Below are 22,201 nucleotides of genomic sequence, written 5' to 3' on the forward strand. Positions count from 1 at the left end.
TCTGGTCTTGGACTTTCTTCCCTTTCGTTTCTTTTTGGTCTCCAAGATCATACCTTAAAACTGTGCCTTTGAAAGCCAATAGATGGATTTAATTAGATGTCATTTCCCCCCTACCCTTTACATAACCTTCCAGTTTACTGAACTGCAAAGAGAGCAGCTCAGATGCACAAAGGGACTTAAACAACTAAGGTCTGGTCTATACTTCAGAGTTAGGTCAAAGTCAGGCAGCTTACACTGACCTAATACTGTCAGCATCCATACTGCAGTGTTCCTCCCACCAACATAACTCACCTGCTACATCCACTGAATAGCTCCACCTCCAAGAGAGGTGCAGCACTTATGTCAACATAGGTCAACGCAGTGGCAGTGTAGACGCTGTGTTGCCCACACCAGCTTAAGTGGCCTCCAGGAGGTGTCCCACAATGCCCCATTGTGACCCACTCTGGTCACTGTTTTGAACTCCGCTGCCCAACAGCCAGGTTCACAGGAACAAGCCCCTCCTGTGTAAAGACTGGGAATATTTGAAATTCCATTTCCTGCTTGCTCTGCATGGAGAGCTCCCCTAGCAACTGCCCAGCTGAGCAGGCCGGCTCCAGGCTCCCAACGCTCTGCGGCCTGCACTGCACAGGAGGTGGTGAATCCCCTGGGTCCATGGGGAGAAGAAGCTCTGCAGGCCCGGCTCCGATCCAGCTGTAGAAATGTGGGTGTCTCTGAGCAGATGGCTCGGAGCGTGGGGGAGAAGGGCTGCAAGAGGCTCCCGCAGCTCTGCCCGGTGAAAGCCACGGAGCTGCGCCAGGCGCACCAGGAGGCGAGGGAGGCCAGCAGTCGCTCAGGTGCGGCTCCACAGACATGCTGCTTTGACAAGGAGCTGCACGCTATCCTCTGCAGTGATGCCGTGCCACACCTGAGCCCCATGGATACTGGAGGAGTTGGAGTCATGGGCCACCGCAGGGAACCCTGAGGATGAGAATGGGAGACAGGCGAGCAGGGGATCAATTGTTGGATTCAGGGCTTAAATTCAGCTGGAGCTGTCCAGAGCGGAACGCTGGTAAATATTTTCAAACCCCCCTCTGGAGTTTTTATAGCATATTGGAAGAGGGTCTGGGGGGGCTCTGGGAAATGCTCTATAAGAATTTAAGCCCTGATCAGATTAAACTCTGTGGCCCAATCTATAGTGGAACAAGACTAACACTAAATAACACCACCTTCATTCTGGGGTTTACATACAGTAGCCCTGAGGTTTAATGCTGTAGAACACTTTCCCCAATCACAAAGGTACTTTATTTGTGTCCAGATTTAAAAGAGAAATGTCACCCTCCTAGCAAATGGTGACAGGAATGCCTCAGTCTGTCATAATGTGCTGCCCCTGGCCCAGAGCGTGAGAAAAGGTAGAGGTAGCACCACTGGGATAGGGGAACCCCTGTCATCACAATTTGTTACCCTGGGACCAGGAGATGGGGAAAGGTGACAGGTAGCAAATTGTGAGGGGAATGCTGCCTCTGGAGTACAGGATGGGGCAAGGCGGAGGCAGCACACTGTTTCATGGCAGTAAAAGAGAGACTAGAGCTGTCAGTAAGTACAGGTAGCAAATTGTGCAGGCAGCAGTTTGTAGTGTTACATTGGCCAGGAGAGGGGCGGTGGGCAGCCTTCAGAGCAGATGGGATGGTGGACTTGGGGTGGGTTACCCAGGGTACAGTGCTGGGTTAATTCAGCCCAACAAATTACAAGAGGAACCTAGGTTCACCCTGGACGCACATGGCAGAGCCAGGTCTCCCAGGCTAGCACCCCAACCCTTGGACCTGCCCTTTCTCTCAACAGGGATACTCAGAACAAGTAGCTGTACACAAGGGAGTCAAAGATAGAACAGATTTAAATGCCCCAGCATCAGGGCACAAGCCAATGACTGACTGAGGGGGTTGGAGGAGTGAGGAGTATGGATTTATTAAGGGGGGACTGGTCGGCCTTTAGCTTGACCTGGGCTGGTATCCACCACCCCGCCCCACTGCCAGCTTCTGGATTCCCTGTTGTTGATGGAAAGCAGGTTCTAGTTCTGGTGCCTGGCCCTGGAGGATGCTGGGGCATCTAGGGACCAGCCCTCAGTGGGGCTCAGAGTCCGCTCCGGCTGTCTGGGGAAGAGACAGCCGAACCGCCCACCTTTCCGTGATATGTATTTTATCAGCTCAATAACCGAGCAAAAGCGTCAAAAAAAACCTCACATAAAAATGAAAAAACATGAATGAACCTGAGTACAGCAACAAGATAATTTAAACCATCCCAAATAAATTAAACGGCACCTTCTAAGCGCTACATAACACTCTGGGAAGGCGGTGAATTCATGGAGCTAGCAGTACCACAGTCCCAGGGCATCCTTCACCTCAAACACCAAACATTTCGGTCCCAGCCAAAGAGTTGATAGAGGGAGGGTCAGACAAGTCTCTGGTTGAAGGGAAAATTGCCTCAGAGCTGTGGGTAACAGCCAATCTCTTCCCCATGTCACACAATGTCATGTTCCAATAAGGCTGGTTGCACTGAACGGTCATACGACAAACGTAGGTGAAAACAACAGGATTTCTCATGGTTAAACGCCTGAAATACCTGCATGCCTGATACCGAGGCTGTTTGACGTAGGGTTGTTTGAGGTACCCGAGCAACTACTCTATAGGCGCTATGCTCGTGAGCTCACATGCACAGGCACCAACTTTGTCATTTCCTGCAGGGTGCTCGACCGCCGCTCCGCCCCTTCCCACCTTCGTCACACCCCTGCCCCATTCTGCCTCCTCCCCTGAGCTCGCCCTGCCCCCTCCCACCAGCGCCTCCTGCACACCACTGAACAGCTGATTGTGGGAGGCGCAGGGAGGGAGGTGGAGGAGCTGATCCAGCCCCAGAGCACCCACAGAGTCAGCGCCTAGTTCACATGTGTTAAGGTCAACGGACTTGCAGGCTCGCTAGCGGTGACTCACTTGTAGGTGTCAGATCTTGGATGCCCCACGTTGCTGACTCCTACCTCTAAGTGGCCAGCTGTGGGGTGAATGAAGCACAGGGCACTTTGTATGGCACGGCCAGAGGCCAGCAGCCAGAGCAAACCAGCCTAACAAGCCAGAACAAAGGTTTCTTCTTTTCCTTTGGCTTTTGCAGATGATGACCCAGCTGACCCCTCCCCCTTGGAACCTCAGGGCTCCTGTGGCCAATCAGAACAGGGCACTCTCCTTCTAAGGTCACTGGCATCACCCAAGGGGGTCTAATTAGGACATATTTATGCAAATGAAGGAGCTCCTCACTCCAGTAATTTCAGGTTGCAATACCTTTGCATCCAAAAATACCTACAGACCTGCAGACTGCGTGTATCTGAGGTATTGGAGGTCATGGGTCAGTCCCCAGAAATCATTTCTTAAAAATGCAAAGCCAGCAAAAGTTGGAACTGGAAAAGAAATAGGGAAAAACCCATTCCACATCCTCTCAGCCACAGCCAGAGAGGGATAGATCCTCATCTTTCCGCAGGTCCTGCTCCACAGAGAGACACTAACAAACCACACTCTGATATCTGGAGACTCAGCAGTTCATATTGGAGCAGATTTTTGTGTGTCACAAAAGCAGGTGGCATCTCAGACTGGAGCTCGGTTAGAGCAAAGAGTCTCCTTCCTACAAACCACAATTTTTGCATTCAGTTTTTTCAAGCGGGCCCATCTGCCTCACAGATGGAGGTGGCATCCCATAATTCCTCACTGGATGGGCAGGGTCACTCTAGACCTAGCTCTGGGCTCCCACGTTCCAGGTGTCTGTTCCTGATGAAAAGTTGGAGGCAGAATCTTCTCCGATTTTTGCTGCTGTACAGAGAGAGAAGAAACTTGTTCAGAGGCGGCTTTACCTGTAGGGAGACCCCAGCTAGGGAAGGAGGATGGGAATTCAGCTCTGGGTTTCCCCCCATCATGCCCCCGATGGACCCCAAACTACACTCTGCACAGAAACCCCCTATCCTGACAATGGGCAGGCCTCCAGGAGAGAGCATAACAACCCCACGCACCATGTTCCAGGGCTACGGGTGCAGGCCTGCACTCCCGTCCCCAGAGTCACACTAAGGGGCGCCCAGTGCGTGCTGAGACGCTGGCCGAGCTTTGGTCTCGGGTGACCTTTGGATGCTGTTTCAGCTCTTTGGGGTTCCCTGGGTTTTGAGCAAAGGCAGTGCGTATTAGAGATTCCCAGGGAGCCAGGGAAGGGTGATGGCTGGGGACGGCATCGCAGATTTCCACAGGCCCAGGACTTGTCAGGCCCAGAGTAACCAGCAGTCGGCGCTCATCTCCAGTCACTGCTCCCCTCCCCCTATAATGCACTGGGGCATCTGGGCTCAGGACACCGAGGGGAGTATCCGCTGGGCCATCCTCTTGGGGCAGCCACAGACCTTTGCCTTGAATCTCTCCCCAAGAGCCTCTGCAGAGGCCTGGCCTCCAGAGGAGAGGAAAGTCTGAGCCAGGAGGTGGACAGGGATGGCGCACAAATGCTGGGCACTCTGCCAGGCACTGCCAGCCCTGCACGTCACACAGCAGCTGGGCCTTTCACTTGTAATGTCATCAGCCTGTGGAACTCACTGTCACTGGATACCACCATGGCCAGAACATCAGATTCTCTGAGGGAGCGGCCATTTCTGTGGGTCACACAAATACCCAGACTAGAACAGTTCACACTGATGATGGGCAGGGATATCAACCCTTCTGCTACAGGGCCTCACCCCATCTCTGAAATTCCTAGAGGGCTGTGCCTTCCCCCTCCTTCCCCCTCCTGGTTAAGGCAGGCTAGTCCCTACCTGTTCTGACACCGCGCTGTGCCCTGGAAGGGAGTGGAGGATGCACACGGGGCTCTGCGCACTGCCCTGCCCCAAGCACCGGCTCCGCATTCCCACTGGCTGGCTCCCGGCCAATGGGAGCTGGGGAGGGCGGTGCCTGCGGGGGAGAACTCGTGGCACTGCTTATGGTCATCCACCTAGGAGCCGGATCTGCTGCTGGCCGCTTCTGGGGTGCATCACGGTCCATGGTGCCAGAACAGGTGAGACGCCTGCCTCTGCACCCCAGCTGCGCCACTGATCAGGAGCCATTGGAAGTAAACCTGAGGCTCTCCCCAAGCCCACCCCAGCTGTAAGCCCCCCCAAACCCAGAGCCCCCTACTGCACCCCAAAGCCTTCATCCCCAGCCCCACTCCAGAGCCTGAATCCCCAACCCAGAGCCCAAACCCACTGCCCCAGCCCAGAGCCCCCTTCCATACCCTGGACCCTTCATTCCCGGCCCCACCCTGTGACCCTCACCCTCTCACCCCAACCCTCTGCCCCAGCCCTGAGCCCATCCCACACCCCAAACCCCTCATCCCCAGCACTGCTGAGTCACAGGCATCGTCAATTTTTTTCAGCTGGGTTGCCAGATAAAAGTTTGAAAACCACCAACCTAGAAGAGTGTGTGCAGTACTGGTCACACCATTTGAAAAAGGCTATTGCAGTATTAGAGAGGGTTCAGAGAAGGGCAACGAGAATGATGAGGGGCCTGGAAAACCTCTTTTGGTAAGAAAGATTCAAAAGAACAGGACTGTTTACCTTGGAAAGGAGATGACATAAAGGCTAAAAGGGTATAAAATAATGAATGGGCCAGAGAAGACTGGGAACGTCTTTTCTGCCTGTCTCATAACACAAGACCAAGAGGACAGTGAATGAAATGGAAAGGGATCAAATTCAAAACCTTTAAGAAATACTTTTACACAAAACCTATAATTAAACTGTGCAACTCATTGCCACATGGAGTTTTTGAGGCCAGTAATTTAGCAAGATGCAAAAAAGGGATTGGATATTTGATATGAATAACTAGAAACCCCAGAGTTATAACAGTTAAGTTAATGCAAATAATGTTTTTGGAAGCAATACATTGATCAAGGCTTTAAATGATCTCTAACTATTGCGGATTAGTAAGGCTCTTATATAGCGTTGTCCCTCACTAGATCTCAAAGTGCTTTACAAAGGAGACCCGGAAAGCGTCTTGGCCTTAAACCTGAATCTGAGCCTGGGTTTATTCTGTGATGTAGAAAAGAAAGCTGCCAAGCCTGCACCCAGCAAGCCTCTGTTGGCTTCTTTGTCTATGTAATTGCCTAGTCATTTCTTTAAGTAGCATCTTGCTTGTTTGGCGGCTTTTCTGGGGGATGGGGGTGAGGAGCTTCTGGTGTGTTGTGTCTGTTGATGGGTTGTTTGTTTGTTTTTAATTTCCCGCCGGAGAGCGTGATTGGCTCCCAGCTGGGCAATCTGCTTTGCAAGGCTGTTTGCTGGGTCTGGCAGGAAACGAAACTTACCGTGTTACACGGTCTGCAGGGAGTCATGGCTGCAGCACGGAATCCTCTGAAAAGACTCCGAGACGAAGCTACTTGCTCCATCTGTCTGAGTTTTTTCACGGATCCAGTGACTATAGACTGTGGGCACAATTTCTGCCGAGCCTGCATCGCCCAGTGCTGGGCGAGACCAGACCCAGACATCGCCTGTCCTCAGTGCAGAGAGACCTTCCCCCAGGGGACCCTGAGGCCGAACAGGCAACTGGGGAACATGGTAGAAATAGCCAAGCAGCTGAGTGTCCCGGCGGCAGCAGCAGCAGCAGGAGGTTTGTGCCACGCGCACCAGGAGCCTTTCAAACTCTTCTGTAACCAGGACCAAGTTCTCATCTGTGTGATCTGCAGGGAGTCCCAGGCTCACCACGCTCACAGGGTGGTCCCCACAGAGGAGGCTGCCCGGGAGCACAAGGTTAGGCCACGGCTGGGCACGGGGCTGGGAGCGGGGCCGGGGGGAGCCCAGGCCACAGCAGATGGGGCTGCAGTGGCGCTGGGACAGTTTTTGGAGTGGGGTGGGGGGTGCTGAGCTACACCCCCCTGACCCCTGTCCGCGCCCCACGGCCCCCCCCCCCCAGAGCTGGGGCCCGGAGCAGGGCCGTGGCTGGAGGGGGGACGTGGACAGCGGTAAGGCGGTCGATCGGGCCCCCGGCGGAGCACCCCGCCCCCGCCGAGCGAAAAAGAGGGACAAGAGGGACGGAAGGGGCAGTGATTTGACCAAGCTCACAAAACAGCTCAGTAGCAGAACCAGGAATGAAACCCTGGCCTCCCAATGCCCAGCCTAGTTCTCTAGCCACTAGACCGCACAGCCTCTCACCGCTCCCGGCAGGCAGGGCTTTACACTCACATTATAAACCGCCCAGCACGGCTGAGTTTCGGCAGAGCCGGTGCTTGCCAGTGCCCGACTTGAGCATTTCATATCTGATGACCGCTGGCTGCTCCCTGGAAGCAGCAGTAAGGTACCATTGTCAGCAGTGTTCTCAGTGGGTTCGTTTTCTGTTACTTTCTGATGCATAAGATGCACTGAAAGATTTCTGCTTAAAACATGATGGTTAATCTGCTTCACTTTTTCCTCAAGGAAAAACCAGGATGATGAATTCTTGTTTTCCCTGTCTTGCTGAATGCTTCAGGAGCAGCAAAATGACCAGCCCAGTGGGGAGTCGGGGGAGGCACAGCCCTGCGTGGCCCTGCCCACCCACCACCCCCAAACCCCTCCTGATTCCCACCAGCGTGCTGCATCTCTTCTCTCACTCGCTGGGCTGGGGCTAGTGGGCGGTTGGCCTGCAGCCCAGGACTCTGGGCACCTGGGGCTGGCGTTGTCGCTGCCTGGGGCTGGGGACGCTGAGGCCTGTGCTGCCTGCCTAGTGCTCTGGGGAGGAGGGACCAGCTGTCACAGTGGGGGGGGGGGCTCTGGTAGGGATGGGGCCTTGGGCAGAAGGGGCTGAACTGGCGTCTAGCCTCCCCGAGCCAGTGATTCACGTCCCACCCGTGCATACATCAGAGTTTTGCTTTGGGTTTACGCGTCCATTTGAACCACACACTCGATGCAACATTCTAGAGCCCATGAAGCCCAAGTGGATTGGAACCTTAAAAGGCCTGTTGGACAGAGCAATCCACTCAGGGCAGAATCCACTGTGCTGTCTGCCACTCTCGCTTTAAGGACAAAGTGGACTGTATTAATGCCACAGTAAGATTAAAGGAAGAAAAAGGCTGATTCCCAGGACCATGTTGAGTCTCAGTACTGGAGCACCTCGGAAGTGCTCCTTTTCCCCCATGCCAAACAATCAAACACAATATTTATGAACCTTGTGAGTGTGTTGGATTTTTAACCAGGAGTCCCTTTCTCCCAATTTTTCATTAGGCTCCAGAGTTTAACATACACTTTTTTTTAAAAAAGTGTTTAAAACACTCTTACCAAAACTCCCTTCCCTGTAAGTGGCTCGGCTCCCTGTCATTGCATGGGAGCAGAACACCCTATCCTGTACTGCTGGAAAATGGATATGACTTTAAGCCCATTGCCCTGCAGCACTTGGCAGTTAGAGGTTTAGGGATCTCTGGAGCATGGGGTTGCATCCCTGACCATCTTGGCTAATAGCTATTGATGGACCTGTCCTCCATGAACTCATCTAATTCTTTTCTGAACCCAGTTAGACTTTTGGCCTTCACAGCATCCCTGGCAATGTGTTCCATGGATTGATTGTGTGTTGCATGAAGAAGTCCTTCCTTTTGTTTGTTTTTAAACCTGTTGCCTGTTAATTTCCCCTGGTTCCTGTTCTGTGAAGGGGTAAATAAACTTCCCCATTCACTCTCTACAGTGTGAATCTGTTAAACAGCACTGGTCCCAGTAGAGATCCTTGGGGGACCTGGTATTTACCTTGCTCCGTTGTGACAACTGACCATTTATTCCTATCCTTTGTTTCCTGTATTTTAATCTTATCTCATGGATCAGTAACCGGTTATCGCTTATCCCATGACTGTTTAGTTTCCTTAAGAGACTTTAGTGTGGGACCTTGTCAAAGGCTTTCTGAAAGTCTAAGTACACTATATCCAGTGGATCATTCTTCTTGATAATAGATTGGTGAGGCATGATTTCCCTTTACAAGGGCTGTGTTGATTCTTCCCCCAACAAATCATGTTCATCTGTGTCTGACAATTTGGTTCTTTACTATAGTTTTAACCAATTTGCCTGGTACTGAAATTAGGCTTTGTCTGCAATACAGCCTATGTCGCCAAAACTTATGTCGCTCAGGCCTGTAGGGCTGAGCTCCATAGCTGGCTCCATAGCTTTTGCCGCCCCAAGCAAAAAAAAAAAAAAAGCCGCGATCGGGAACTCCAAGGCTGCCGCTTCATTCTTCAGCGGCAATTTGGCGGTAGGTCCTTCCCTCCAAGACGGACTGAGGGACCCACCACTGAATTGCCGCCAAAGAGCCAGACGTGCTGCCCCCTTTCAGGGGCCACCCCAAGCACCTGCTTGGTGGGCTGGTGCCTGGAGCCCGCCCTGCCTCCCTGAGTGACATAAGCGTTCATGTGCACAGTGCTATGTCAGTAGGAGAACTTCTCCCGCCACCCTAAGCTTCTGCCACTCGTGGAGGTGGGTTTATTATGCTGACGGGAGAGCTCTCTCCCATCGGCATAGAGCGTCTCCACTGCGTGTGCTGCAGCAGCACAGACATATCGGTACAGCTGCAGTGCTGTACTTATCCACAAGCCTTTAGCCTTACTGGCCTGTAATTGACAGGATTACAATGGGAGATGCTGCTGAGAGGGGTGTGTCCTAAGCCCCGCCCCCTCAGAGTTTGGTGTAGGAATGTGCCTGTCTCTGTGCTCCACACCTGGGAACCCCTCTCCTGGAGTCAGGCGGCTTAGGCATCTAAACTGTTTCTTGCACGATGGAGTTCTGCACTTGTGTCACTCCACACAAATCACCTGGGGAGGAGGCAACAGAACCTTCTTCATAACAGTTAGCCTGGGGGAAGGGCGCTCGCCTGGGGGAAGGGCGCTCACCTGGTAGGCGGGAGACCCCTGGTTCAAGTTCTCCCTCTCCCTGCTGAGGGGAAGGGATTTGAACCGGAATCTCCCACCTCTCAAGAGGCAATTGTGACATTGCCATGACCACTGTCTGTGGGACAGCCTGAGAGGGACATGCAATGTACATAAATGTATCTGTGAGGACAGACTCCTCAGCCCCCTGACCCTCCCAAACATTGTTTGTCTTGCCTCAGGAACAAATTCAAACCCTATTGAACACCCTGATGCAGGAGAGAGAAGAACTTCTGGAGTGGAAACAAGGTGGAGAGATGCAAAGCCAGGAATATCTGGTAGGTGCCCATTGTTATGGTCCAGCAGTTCCGTCAGTCAGAGTTGGTATCTCTGTGTGGGAAGAGTGTCAACCCTGGTCTGTACACAGCACTGCCTGATTTAGCTATGGCTACATCTACACTGCACAGCTCTGGGGGCGACCTGCAGGGCATCTGTAGCTACACAGCACAGGCTGTGTCCCTGCCGTGGTGGGTGAATGAAAAGGCTCCAGCAGAAGAAGGCAGCAGAGCTGCCGGAGCCTTTCCCCACTTCTGGAGCCTTTATTTGTGGTGGGGAAAGGCTCTGGTGGCGTGGGGGAGGGGGCAGCGGGACACTATTCTGCTATTTTTAGCAGTGTAGATGGGGGAGGCCCTGCTTGGGGGTGTATAGAGCCATGTCTGTAGGGTTTATACCCAGAGGGTTCAGGCATATCGCGACTCTACTGGCTTAAGCAATGCCTCACCATCTACACTGCTATTTATGCCCATGTTAGCAGAGGCATATAGTGTACGTCCTCTACACACCACCATAACATTTGTGTAGTACAGCTGTACCTCAAATCACTTTTTAATGTAATGTCTTTATACTGGTGTAAACCCCTGACATGCAAACATTTCAAACCTAATTTAATTTGACCCTAGTGTGGCGTGTAGGGTTCTCCTTGTCCAGTTAAACTGTGATAAAAGGTGCTAACTAGGAGCAAGGTCCAGTTTAGATCTAGGGTGACCAGACATCCCGATAAAATCGGGACAGTCCTGATTTTTAGGCCTTTGTCCCACGTCTCAACGCCGTTTGTCCCGATATTTCGCACTGTTTTTTTGGGGGTTCTTTTGCTCCGCTGGCGACACTCCGTTTTTGGGGGGGGGGGGGTTGGCTCCACCGGTGACTCCCCACATGCGTCCTGATATTTTCTTCCTCTCATCTGGTCACCCTACTTAGATCAGGGTTAGCTGTGATGTTGTAGATAACCTCAAGCACTTTGCCTCTTGTAGACACATCTTTACCGGGTGTGATCATGTTTGTCTTTGTTTATCATCCCTCTGGGCGGATTCCTCCACTAGCTTCCAGTTTCAATTCAAAGCACTGATCTTATTCCCCACACATCAGTGGGTCCAAATCCAGCTACAAACAGTGATTTGAGGGGAAATTGTTTTCAAAGGCATGTATGGTGATTAGGTGCCTAATTCACATTGACTGTCAATAGGACTTAAAAAGAACAGGCGTACTTGTGGCACCTTAAAGACTAACAAATTTATTTTAGCATGAGCTTTCATGAGCTGCAGCTCACTTCTTCGGATGCATAGAATGGAACACACAGACAGGGGATATTTATACATACAGAGAACATGAAAAGGTGGAAGTATGCATACCAACAGGCAGATTCTAATCAAGGGAAAAAAAAAACTTTTTGAAGTGATAATTAAGATGGCCCATAGAAGGTGTGAGGAGAACTTAACATAGGGAAATAGATTCAATTAGTGTAATGACCCAACCGTTCCCAGTCTTTGTTTAGGCCACAGTTAATTGTATCTAGTTTGCATATTAATTCAAGTTCAGCAGTTTCTCTTTGGAGTCTGTTTTTGAAGTTTTTTTGTTGCAAAATTGCCACCTTCAAGTCTGTCACTGAGTGGTTAGAGAGGTTGAAGTGTTCTCCCACTGGTTTTTGAATGTTATGATTCCTGATGTCAGATTTGTGTCCATTTATTCTTTTGCGTAGAGACTGTCCGGTTTGGCCAATGCACATGGCAGAGAGGCATTGCTGGCACATGATGGCATATATCACGTTGGTAGATGTGCAGGTGTACGAGCCCCTGATGGCGTGTCTGATGTGATTAGGTCCTATGATGGTGTCACTTGAATGGATATGTGGACAGAGCTGGCATCGGGCTTTGTTGCAAGGATAAGTTCTTCTTCGAGTGATTGCTCCAATGCATTCCAGTTAGGTGTGCGCGCCGCGCGTGCACGGCTTCTCCGGAACTTTTTTCCCTAGCAACTCCGACGGGCCGGCTGGCGCCCCCTGGAGTGGCGCCGCTATGGCGCTAAATATATACCCCAGCCGGCCCGTCCGCTCCTCAGTTCCTTCTTACCGCCCGTGACGGCCGGTCGGAACTGTGGAGTGCTCCTTGGCCTCCACTGCCCTAGCTCTCCTATTTTGTATATATATAGTTAGTTGTTTAGTTAGTGATTAGAGTTGTTATAATTGTTATAGTATAGTTATCTAGGTTTTAGTAAACGGTTAAGGGGGGTTTCCCCCCCCTTTCCCTTCCCGGTGCGGGCTCATGCCCAGGGCACCGGGCTTTAAGCCCTGCGCTGTGTGCCAAAGGCCGATGCCAATTGGCGATCCACACGACGCTTGCCTCCGTTGCCTCGGAGAAGGACATCGCACCGACAAGTGCGTTATCTGTTCTGCTTTTAAGCCGCGGACACGCAAAGAACGGGACTACAGGCTTAAGCAGATCCTTATGGAGGCGTCGCTCCAACCTTCGGCACCAGCGGCGCCGGCGCCGAGAACCTCTTCGGTGCAGAGCGCACCAGCGGCACCAGCCCGCTCCGGTACCGAGGCCCCGCAGGCTCCGCCTCCGGCGCCGAAGACCCGGCACCGCTCACTTTCGCCGGCAAGGAAGCGCAAGGTCGCTAAGGCAGTAGCTAAGTCCCGGGCTGCAGACTCAGCTAAAGTGCTCGTGCCGCCTGTGCCCACAGTGGTGACTGTGCGCAGGGCAGACACCGTGCCGTTGACTCCGCAAGAGGCGTCGAGTCCGGCACCGCCACGCTCCCCGGCACCGTCCGGTGCTGAGCCAAGACTGCCGACGACGCCGGAGACGTACTCCTCCGCGCGTGAGCTGATACAGCTCGTAGAGGCACCGAGCCTCCGGCCCCCGGCGCCGCCGGTGCGGGCTGTCCCGTCGGCAGGAAAGCCGGCGATGATGGTCCGACCGCCATCCACGGACCGCCGGCACGGTCGACGCTCTCGGTCCCGCTCAGGCTCCAGGAACCGGCGTCGTTCACCGTCTAGCCGTTCGAGATCTCGGCACCGCTCTCCGTCGCGGTACCGATCGCCATCTCGCCGCCGGTCGCAGTCCCGGTACCGATCGTCATCTCGGTACCGGTCACACTCCCGGCACCGGTCCAGGTCTCGATCGCCGTCGCGTCGACACCGCCGGAGGTCCCCGTCTCGGCACCGTTCTCGCCACCGGAACTCCCGCAGCCGCTCCCGGCACCGCAGGTCCGGCTCCCGGTCGAGCTCCCGGCACCGCGGGGACCGATGGTCGCGGTCACCCTCTCGGTACCGGACGGACGGACATCGGGCCTCCATACCGCCTGGTGATATCCCACGGGCCTCGATTTCGGGCTCCGCCCCGCCCTGGCCGTCTCGCCCGGCATCTGTCGCCTCTGGCGCGGACGGCACCGGCTCATTGCCACCAACCCCACGCGACCACCCTCAAGGGGCTCAGCAGTGGGGCTTTTGGGTGCCCTGGGGTCACCATGAAGCGCAAGTCATTCCGCTTCCCCCCAGAGACGTGGCCGCGGAGCGCAGAGTTCCCGAAGCGACGATCAGTCGCCCCCCGGAGTCACCTCTCCGCGAGCCCTCAATGCCGCAGGACCGCCAGTCCCCGGTACAGCCTGCCCCAGCCGAGGCGCCTCTAACGGCCCCTCCCATGGAAACTATTGGACAGGCTATGTCCTCGTCATCGTCCCCGGACGAAGCGGTGGCTGGGACTTCTGCCAAAGACCCGCCCCCCATAGACCTTAAGGCCCACCAGGAGCTACTCCGTCGGGTCGCGACGGCCATGGGCCTCCCGGTGGCAGAGGTCCAAGAGGATGAGGACCCCATTACTAATGTGGTCGGCTGGGACACTCCTGTGCGCATGGCGTTACCTTTTGTTAAGACTATACAGAAGAACGCTGCCACGCTCTGGCAAACGCCCGCGTCCATCCCTCCCACGGCTCGAGGGGTAGAACGGAAGTACTCAGCCCCCCCCACGGGCTATGAGTACTTATACTCGCACCCAACCCCGGACTCGCTTGTTGTGCAGTCTGTGAACGGCCGAGAACGGAATGGCCAACCGGCCCCGGCGCCCAAATCTAAGGACGCTCGGAGGATGGACCTGCTAGGCCGTAAGGTCTATTCCGCGGGCGGCCTGCAGATGCGAATAGCCAACCAAATGGTCCTTCTAGCCAGGTATGTGTTTGACATCATGGCATCCCTGGCAAAATTCACCGAGCTCCTGCCGAAGACTGACCGCCAAGAGTTCTCGGCAATGCTCGAGGAAGGGAAGAAGTCCTCCCGTTCGTCCATTACGGCTGCCCTCGACGCGGCGGACTCGGGAGCGCGGACAATAGCAACAGGGGTGGCGATGCGACGCATCTCATGGCTGCAATCCTCCACGTTACCACAGGAGGTGCAGTATACGCTGCAGGACCTGCCGTTCGACACGAAAGGCCTGTTTTCCGAACAGACCGATTCGCGCATACAGACCTTAAAAGATGGGCGTATTGCCATTCGAACCCTTGGCATGCACACGCCGGCTCCACAACGCAGGTCTTTCCGGCAGCAGCCCCCTCGGTCCTTCCAGCAGCAGCGTTATCGACCGTATACGCCCAGACGTCCTGGCCAGAATCACAGACGGCCTTCGGGTAACCGTCGGAACCAGTCCCAGGCCTCTTCCAAGGGCCCTCAGGGGTCCAAGCAGGCCTTTTGATGGGACGCCCGAGGACGGCACATCACTCTCCCCCTCGGATCCTCCCCGTTTGTTCTCCAACCGCCTCTCCTATTTTCGTTCGGCGTGGTCCCGAATAACATCGGACAGCTGGGTTCTTCAGACAGTCCAGTCGGGATACCGTCTACAATTTGTTTCGCCCCCTCCTTCCCACCCACCCTCCCTGTTCCTCTTCAGGGACCCCTCTCACGAGCAAGTCCTTTTACAAGAGGTACAGACTCTACTGAGCGTGGGTGCCATAGAGGCAGTGCCTCCAGACAGGCGGGGCAGGGGATTCTATTCCCGTTATTTTCTCATCCCCAAGGCGAAAGGAGGGCTGCGTCCTATCCTGGACCTTCGAGAGCTGAACAAATACCTGCTCAAGCCCAAGTTTCGCATGGTCACCCTGGGGACCATCATTCCCTCTCTGGATCCGGGAGACTGGTTTGCCGCCCTCGACATGAAGGACGCTTACTTCCATGTCGCAATTTATCCCCCTCACCGGCGTTACCTTCGCTTTCTCGTCAACAACGACCACTACCAGTTCGCCGTGTTACCTTTCGGACTTGCCACGGCACCGCGGGTATTTACAAAGTGCATGGCAGTGGTAGCGGCGGCCCTCCGTCGTCGTCAGATGCATGTCTACCCCTATCTGGACGACTGGCTGCTTCGGGGGCAGTCACAAGGGCTGGTGCAGCGCCAGGTAGCGGAAATCCTGTCCCTCTTTCAACACCTCGGGCTGCTTGTCAACGCCGAGAAGTCTACCTTGCTTCCGGCACAGCGGGTGGAGTTCATTGGCGCGGTTCTCGACTCCTCTGCGGGCCGCGCCTGCCTGCCGCGGTCTCGACACCTGACAATGGTCTCCCTCATCCGGGAGCTCGTCAACTTTCCGACCACGACGGTGCGGTCGTGCCTCCGCCTCCTGGGTCACATGGCATCGTGTACTTATGTCACCGCGTATGCGCGGCTCCACCTCCGTCCGTTCCAGTCGTGGCTGGCGTCGGTGTACCGCCCGCATCGCGACCACATCGACATGGTGGTCACGGTCACCAAACCGACCCTCGAGTCCCTTCGTTGGTGGCTCGATCCGGAGATCGTCTGCGCCGGAGTGCCGTTCCACCTGCCTCGTCCGTCCGTGACACTGACCACGGACGCCTCGGCACTCGGTTGGGGGGCTCACCTGGGTGGCCTTCACACTCAAGGCCGCTGGTCGCCCCAGGAGCTCACTCTCCACATCAATGTCCGCGAGCTCCGAGCGATCCGCTTTGCATGTCACACCTTTCGGACCAACCTGCAAGGCCGCTGTGTGACAGTGTGCACAGACAACACAGCGGCAATGTTCTACGTGAACAAGCAGGGCGGAGCCCGCTCGTCCCCCCTCTGCAAGGAGGCGATCCTCTTGTGGGACTTCTGCGTGACCCACTCCATTCACCTGGAAGCGTCCTTTCTTCCGGGAGTGCAGAACACGCTGGCCGACCACCTCAGCAGGTCGTTTCTCTCCCACGAGTGGTCCCTCCGTCCCGACGTTGCACACACGATTTTCCAGAGGTGGGGGTTTCCCCGGGTCGACCTCTTCGCCTCCAAGGCGAACAGGAAGTGTCTCCAGTTCTGCTCGTTCCGGGGGCACTCGCCGGGCTCTCTGTCAGACGCTTTCCTCTATCCGTGGCAGACTCACCTCCTCTATGCCTTCTCTCCGTTTCCACTCGTGCACAGAGTGCTCCAGAAGCTTCGGAGGGATCGAGCCACCATGATACTTGTGGCTCCAGCCTGGCCGCGGCAGCATTGGTACACCCTGCTGCTCGAGCTCTCCGTTCGGGAGCCCATCGCCCTCCCATTGTGGCCGGACCTCATCACGCAGGACTTCGGCAGACTCCGCCATCCGAACCTGCAGTCCCTCCATCTTACAGCTTGGTACCTGCGTGGTTGACCCACGCAGAGAGGGACTGTTCGGCGGCAGTACAGCAAGTCCTGCTAGAGAGCAGAAAGCCTTCCACCCGCACCACCTACATGGCGAAATGGAAGAGGTTCGCGCTCTGGTGTGACCAGCAGGGGCTCAACCCTTTCGTGGTACCTGTCACTACCATCCTAGACTACCTATGGTACCTCAAGGAGCAGGGTCTGGCGGTTTCCTCCTTGAGAGTCCACCTCGCCTCGGTGTCCGCCTTTCGTCCGTCGGTGGAGGGTCGAACCATCTTTTCCGATCCGATGGTCTCCCGCTTCCTGAAGGGCCTCGACCGCTTATACCCGCCAGTGCGCCGCCCGGCACCGACCTGGGACTTGAACCTCGTCCTGGCCAGACTCGTGTCCACCATTCGAGCCTATGGCCACGTGTTCTCTCCTCTACCTCTCCTATAAGACGGCCTTCCTGGTTGCCATAACATCGGCACGGAGAGTCTCGGAGCTCCGAGCGTTGACAGTGGGCCCCCCCTACACCGTCTTTCACGCGGATAAGGTGCAGCTTCGTCCTCACCCGGCCTTCTTACCAAAGGTGGTCTCGGCCTTCCACCTTAATCAGGACATCTTTCTCCCGGTCTTCTGCCCGAAGCCCCATGCTTCGCCCCGGGAACAACAGCTCCACACCCTCGACGTCCGTAGGGCGCTGGCGTTCTACATCGACCGGACAAGGTCCTTTCGGCGTTCCACCCAGCTCTTCATCGCAGTCGCTGATCGCATGAAAGGCGAGCCGGTCTCTACCCAGCGCATTTCCTCCTGGGTGACTCAATGCATCAGGTCATGCTATGAGCTGGCTCATGTGACACCATGCCGACTCACCGCTCATTCTACGAGAGCGCACGCATCGTCTGCCGCCTTCCTGAGCCATGTCCCCATCCAGGACATCTGCAGAGCGGCTACCTGGTCTTCGGTCCACACCTTCGCCTCCCATTACGCGTTGGTACAGCAGTCTAGAGACGACGCAGCCTTCGGCTCTGCGGTATTGCACTCCGCCACGTCTCACTCCGACCCCACCGCCTAAGGTAAGGCTTGGGAATCACCTAACTGGAATGCATTGGAGCAATCACTCGAAGAAGAAAAGACGGTTACTCACCTGTAGTAACTGGTGTTCTTCGAGATGTGTTGCTCCAATCCATTCCAGACCCGCCCTCCTTCCCCACTGTCGGAGTAGCCGGCAAGAAGGAACTGAGGAGCGGACGGGCCGGCTGGGGTATATATTTAGCGCCATAGCGGCGCCACTCCAGGGGGCGCCAGCCGGCCCGCCGGAGTTGCTAGGGAAAAAAGTTCCGGAGAAGCCATGCACGCGCGGCGCGCACACCTAACTGGAATGGATTGGAGCAACACATCTCGAAGAACACCAGTTACTACAGGTGAGTAACCGTCTTTTCCTGGGTTAGTGTTTATGTTGTATGGTGTGCGGTTGCTGGTGAGTATTTGCTTCAGGTTGGGAGGCTGTCTATAAGCGAGGACTGGCCTGTCTCCCAAGATCTGTGAGAGTGAGGGATCATCTTTAAGGATAGGTTGTAAATCTTTGATGATGCGCTGGAGAGGTTTTAGTTGGGGGCTGTAGGTGATGGCTAGTGGTGTTCTGTTATTTTCTTTTTTAGGCCTGTCCTGTAGTAGGTGGCTTCTGGGTACTCTTCTGGCTCTGTCAATCTGTTTTTTCACTTCAGCAGGTGGGTATTGTAGTTTTAAGAATGCTTGATAGAGATCTTGTAGGTGTTTATCTCTGTCTGAGGGATTGGAGCAAATACGGTTGTATCTTAGAGCTTGGCTGTAGACAATGGATCGTGTGGTGTGTCCGGGATGGAAGCTGGAGACATGTAAGTAAGTATAGCGGTCAGTGGGTTTCCGGTATAGGGTGGTATTTATGTGACCATCGTTTATTAGCACAGTAGTGTCTAGGAAATGGACCGCTTGTGTGGATTGGTCTAGGCTGAGGTTGATGGTGGGATGGAAATTGTTAAAATCACGGTGGAATTCCTCGAGGGCTTCTTTTCCATGAGTCCAGATGATGAAGATGTCATCAATGTAGCGCAAGTAGAGTAGGGGCGTTAGGGAACGAGAGTTAAGGAAGCGTTGTTCTAAGTCAGCCATAAAGATGTTGGCATACTGAGGGGCCATGCGGGTACCCATAGCAGTGCCACTGACTTTAAGATATATATTGTCCCCAAATGTGAAATAGTTGTGGGTGAGGACAAAGTCACAAAGTTCAGCCACCAGGTTAGCTGTGATATTATCGGGGATACTGTTCCTGATGGCTTGTAGTCCATCTTCGTGTGGAATGTTAGTGTAGAGGGCTTCCACATCCATAGTGGCCAGAATGGTGTTTTCTGGAAGATCACCGATGGATTGTAGTTTCCTCGGGAAGTCAGTGGTGTCTCAAAGATAGCTGGGAGTGCTGGTAGCATAGGGCCTGAGGAGAGAGTCCACATAGCCAGACAATCCTGCTGTTAAAGTACCAGTGCTTGAGATGATGGGGCGTCCAGGATTTCCAGGTTTATGGATCTTGGGTAGCAAATAGAATACACCTGGTCGGGGTTCTAGGCATGTGTCTGTATAGATCTGTTCCTGTGCTTTCTCAGGGAGTTTTTTGAGCAGATGGTGTAGTTTCTTTTGGTAATCATCAGTGGGATCAGAGGGTAATGGCTTGTAGAATGTGGAGTTAGAAAGCTGCCTGGCAGCCTCTTGTTCATATTCCGACCTATTCATGATGACGACAGCACCTCCTTTGTCAGCCTGTTTGATTATGAGGTCAGAGTTGTTCTTGAGGCTGTTGATGGCATTGTGTTCAGCACGGCTTAGGTTATGGGGCAAGTGATGTTGCTTTTCCACAATTTCAGCCCGTGCACGGTGACGGAAGCAATCTATGTAGAAGTCTAGTCTGTTGTTTCGACCCTCAGGAGGAGTCCATGCAGAATCCTTTTTATTATAGCGTTGGTAGGAAGGATTCTGTGGGTTAGTATGTAGTTCAGAGGTGTGTTGGAAGTATTCTTTGAGTTGGAGACGGCGAAAGTAGGATTCTAGGTCACCGCAAAACTGTATCATATTCGTGGACTTAGGTTCCCAGTGGCTGTTTTGTATCTCTGAAATCCTCCCCCTGAATCTCCATCTATAACCACCAGACACGACTGGCTTCCTCTGGGATGATGTAATGTACAAAATGCCAGATGGAAACGTGTAAGAGCTGGAGAAAAAGCATTTTGCACAGTATATGTTGTACCTGGCGTTTTGTGTGGATAACCAGCAGAACTTTCCTTCGGTCGTCTCCGCAGCTCTCTGCCAATGTATTCCTGATACGGAGTCAGATCCCCCCCCTTCCAACCTTTCTGCTATTGGAAGACTCTAGATAATCAGCAGAATATACTAAGCCGCTCAAACCTGAAGACTCATCATTTTAGAGATATTGGGTGACATTTTCAAAAGTGCCTCAGTGATTTTGGAGCCTATAGTTTACAATTTTGCAAGTTGTTAAGGGCTAGATTCTCACAGGTATTTAGGAGCTTAAAATGCAGAGAGAGGCCTATTGAGATTTTCAAAAGCAACTAAGTAGCACCTAACGTCCTCTGTAGTCAAGGGGAATTAGGCACCTAAGTGATACTGAAAATCCCTCTAGAGCAGGGGTAGGCAACCTATGGCACAGGTGCCGAAGGCGGCATGCGAGGTGATTTTCAGTGGCACTCACGCTGCCCGGCTCCTGGCCACCGGTCCGGGGGGCTCTGCATTTTAATTTAATTTTAAATTAAGCTTCTTAAACATTTTAAAATCCTTATTTGCTTTACATACAGTAGTTTAGTTATATACTCTTTCTATAAATCTATAATATATATTACCGGCACACGAAACCTTAAATTAGAGTGAATAAATGAAGACTCGGCACAGCACTTCTGAAAGGTTGCCAACCCCTGCTCTAGAGGCTTATATGCATCTTTAGACACCTCAATAGCTTTTAAAAGCAGCTCCTTATACATTTTTTTTAAAATGGGTTTCAGCTCCTAAATGATTTTTCTGTTTCTGAAAATTTACCCTAAGTTCTATTTTCAAAAGACATTTTCAAACAAACTTAGGCTCCTAAGCACCAAAAGCAACTTTGAAAATAGAAATTGGACTCCTAAGTCACCAAGGTGCTTTCAAACGTGTTATTCATTCAGGCCAGCTGAATCTTCTCTCTAATAACTATCAGGCATATTCTCCTGAAATCTCATCTGTATGTTCGTAGTAGGGTGAAATGAAAAGAGCTGGAAGAACTGTTTCCAGTTCCAGACTCTCTCCATCTCCCTGACAGGCTGTTCACCTTTTTCATTTCTGAAAACCGGACGCTGAGCGCTGGAACCTGCCCCGTCCCAGGCTCTGCCTCTTTCCCTCCAGGCCTCGCCCCCCACTCCTCTTCCCCCGCTCACTGTCACTTGCTGCTCTCTCCACCTCCCTCCCCCTGCCAGCTGAGCGGGGCTCTAGGGTGTGGAGGTGCTTGGGGCAGGGAGAGCCACGCTGCAGGGGTAGAAGGGTGTTTGGGGCAGGACAGGGGAGCTGCCCGTACTATCCTCCCCCAGAGCCATCCCTGAGTGCTCCTCCAGGCTCCCAGCAGCAACTGCTGCTCTTCCCACCACCTGATGGTGGAAGCCAGTTACTGTGGAGAACCGGACTTGTACTGCCAGGTTCCCTTTTCGACTGGACTTTCCGGTCGAAATCTGGACATCTGGCAACCCTAGTCCCTGACCTGTCCTTTCCCTGTTTGTCCCTTCGTTACAGGGAAAGATAGAAGCTGAGAGGCAGAAGATTGTGTCTGAATTTGAGCAACTGCGGCAATTCCTGGAGGAACAAGAGCGACTCCTGCTGGCCCGGCTGGAAGAGTTGGACAAGGAAATTGTGAAGCTACAGGATGAAAATGTCACCAAACTGTGTGAGGAGATTTCCCGTCTCAGTGACTTGATCAGTGAGATAGAAGAGAAGTGTCAGCAGCCAACAAGCCAATTCCTGCAGGTGAGACAGTTAGAGACACCCAGAGCCCTGCCTAGGGAAGGGAGAGATTCTGAGTGATTAACTTTGGCATTTACTAAGTTCTTGGAGAGCTTCCACTCCATAATGGAGACTGTCAGCATGTCCTTTAGCAAAACGAGGGAAAACAACGTTTTGACATTTCTAATATTTCCAGTGTGGAAACAGTTTTGCTATTTTAAAGGCAGATGTCTCGGGCCTTTTTGATACATCATACATAAACCCCTTTGTTTTCAGTTTAAACCAATTTTTACCAAAAAAATCCCGGGTTTTACAAGAAGTAGTAGTCATTTTTTTTCTGATTTTTCATCCTACTTTTGTATCCTTCAAATATATAAAACATACAATACGTTGCATGAGATCTCTGTATTCGGATAATACATTAGTCAGTGTGTATATGCAAAGCTGCCTGC

The 22,201-nt window shown here is 53.3% G+C and overlaps 1 protein-coding gene across 2 annotated transcripts in view; it reads left to right on the plus strand.

Annotated features, from left to right (window-relative positions):
* Positions 1-6,264: 6,264 nt before the first annotated feature.
* The window catches only part of LOC123345251 (zinc finger protein RFP-like), a 60,596-nt gene continuing 44,659 nt past the window's right edge, over positions 6,265-22,201 (plus strand). The window contains exons 1-3 of one of the 2 annotated variants that reach the window (XM_044981996.1): positions 6,265-6,760; positions 10,068-10,163; positions 21,543-21,773. In XM_044981996.1, coding sequence (XP_044837931.1) covers positions 6,344-6,760; positions 10,068-10,163; positions 21,543-21,773 — 744 coding nt within the window. In that variant the 5' untranslated portion in view covers positions 6,265-6,343. The remainder of the gene's footprint in view (positions 6,761-10,067; positions 10,164-21,542; positions 21,774-22,201) is intronic. The other variant, XM_044981995.1, reaches the window with a different exon arrangement.

This window comes from Mauremys mutica, chromosome 12, assembly GCF_020497125.1.
Source record: "Mauremys mutica isolate MM-2020 ecotype Southern chromosome 12, ASM2049712v1, whole genome shotgun sequence".
Lineage (NCBI taxonomy): Eukaryota > Metazoa > Chordata > Testudines > Geoemydidae > Mauremys > Mauremys mutica.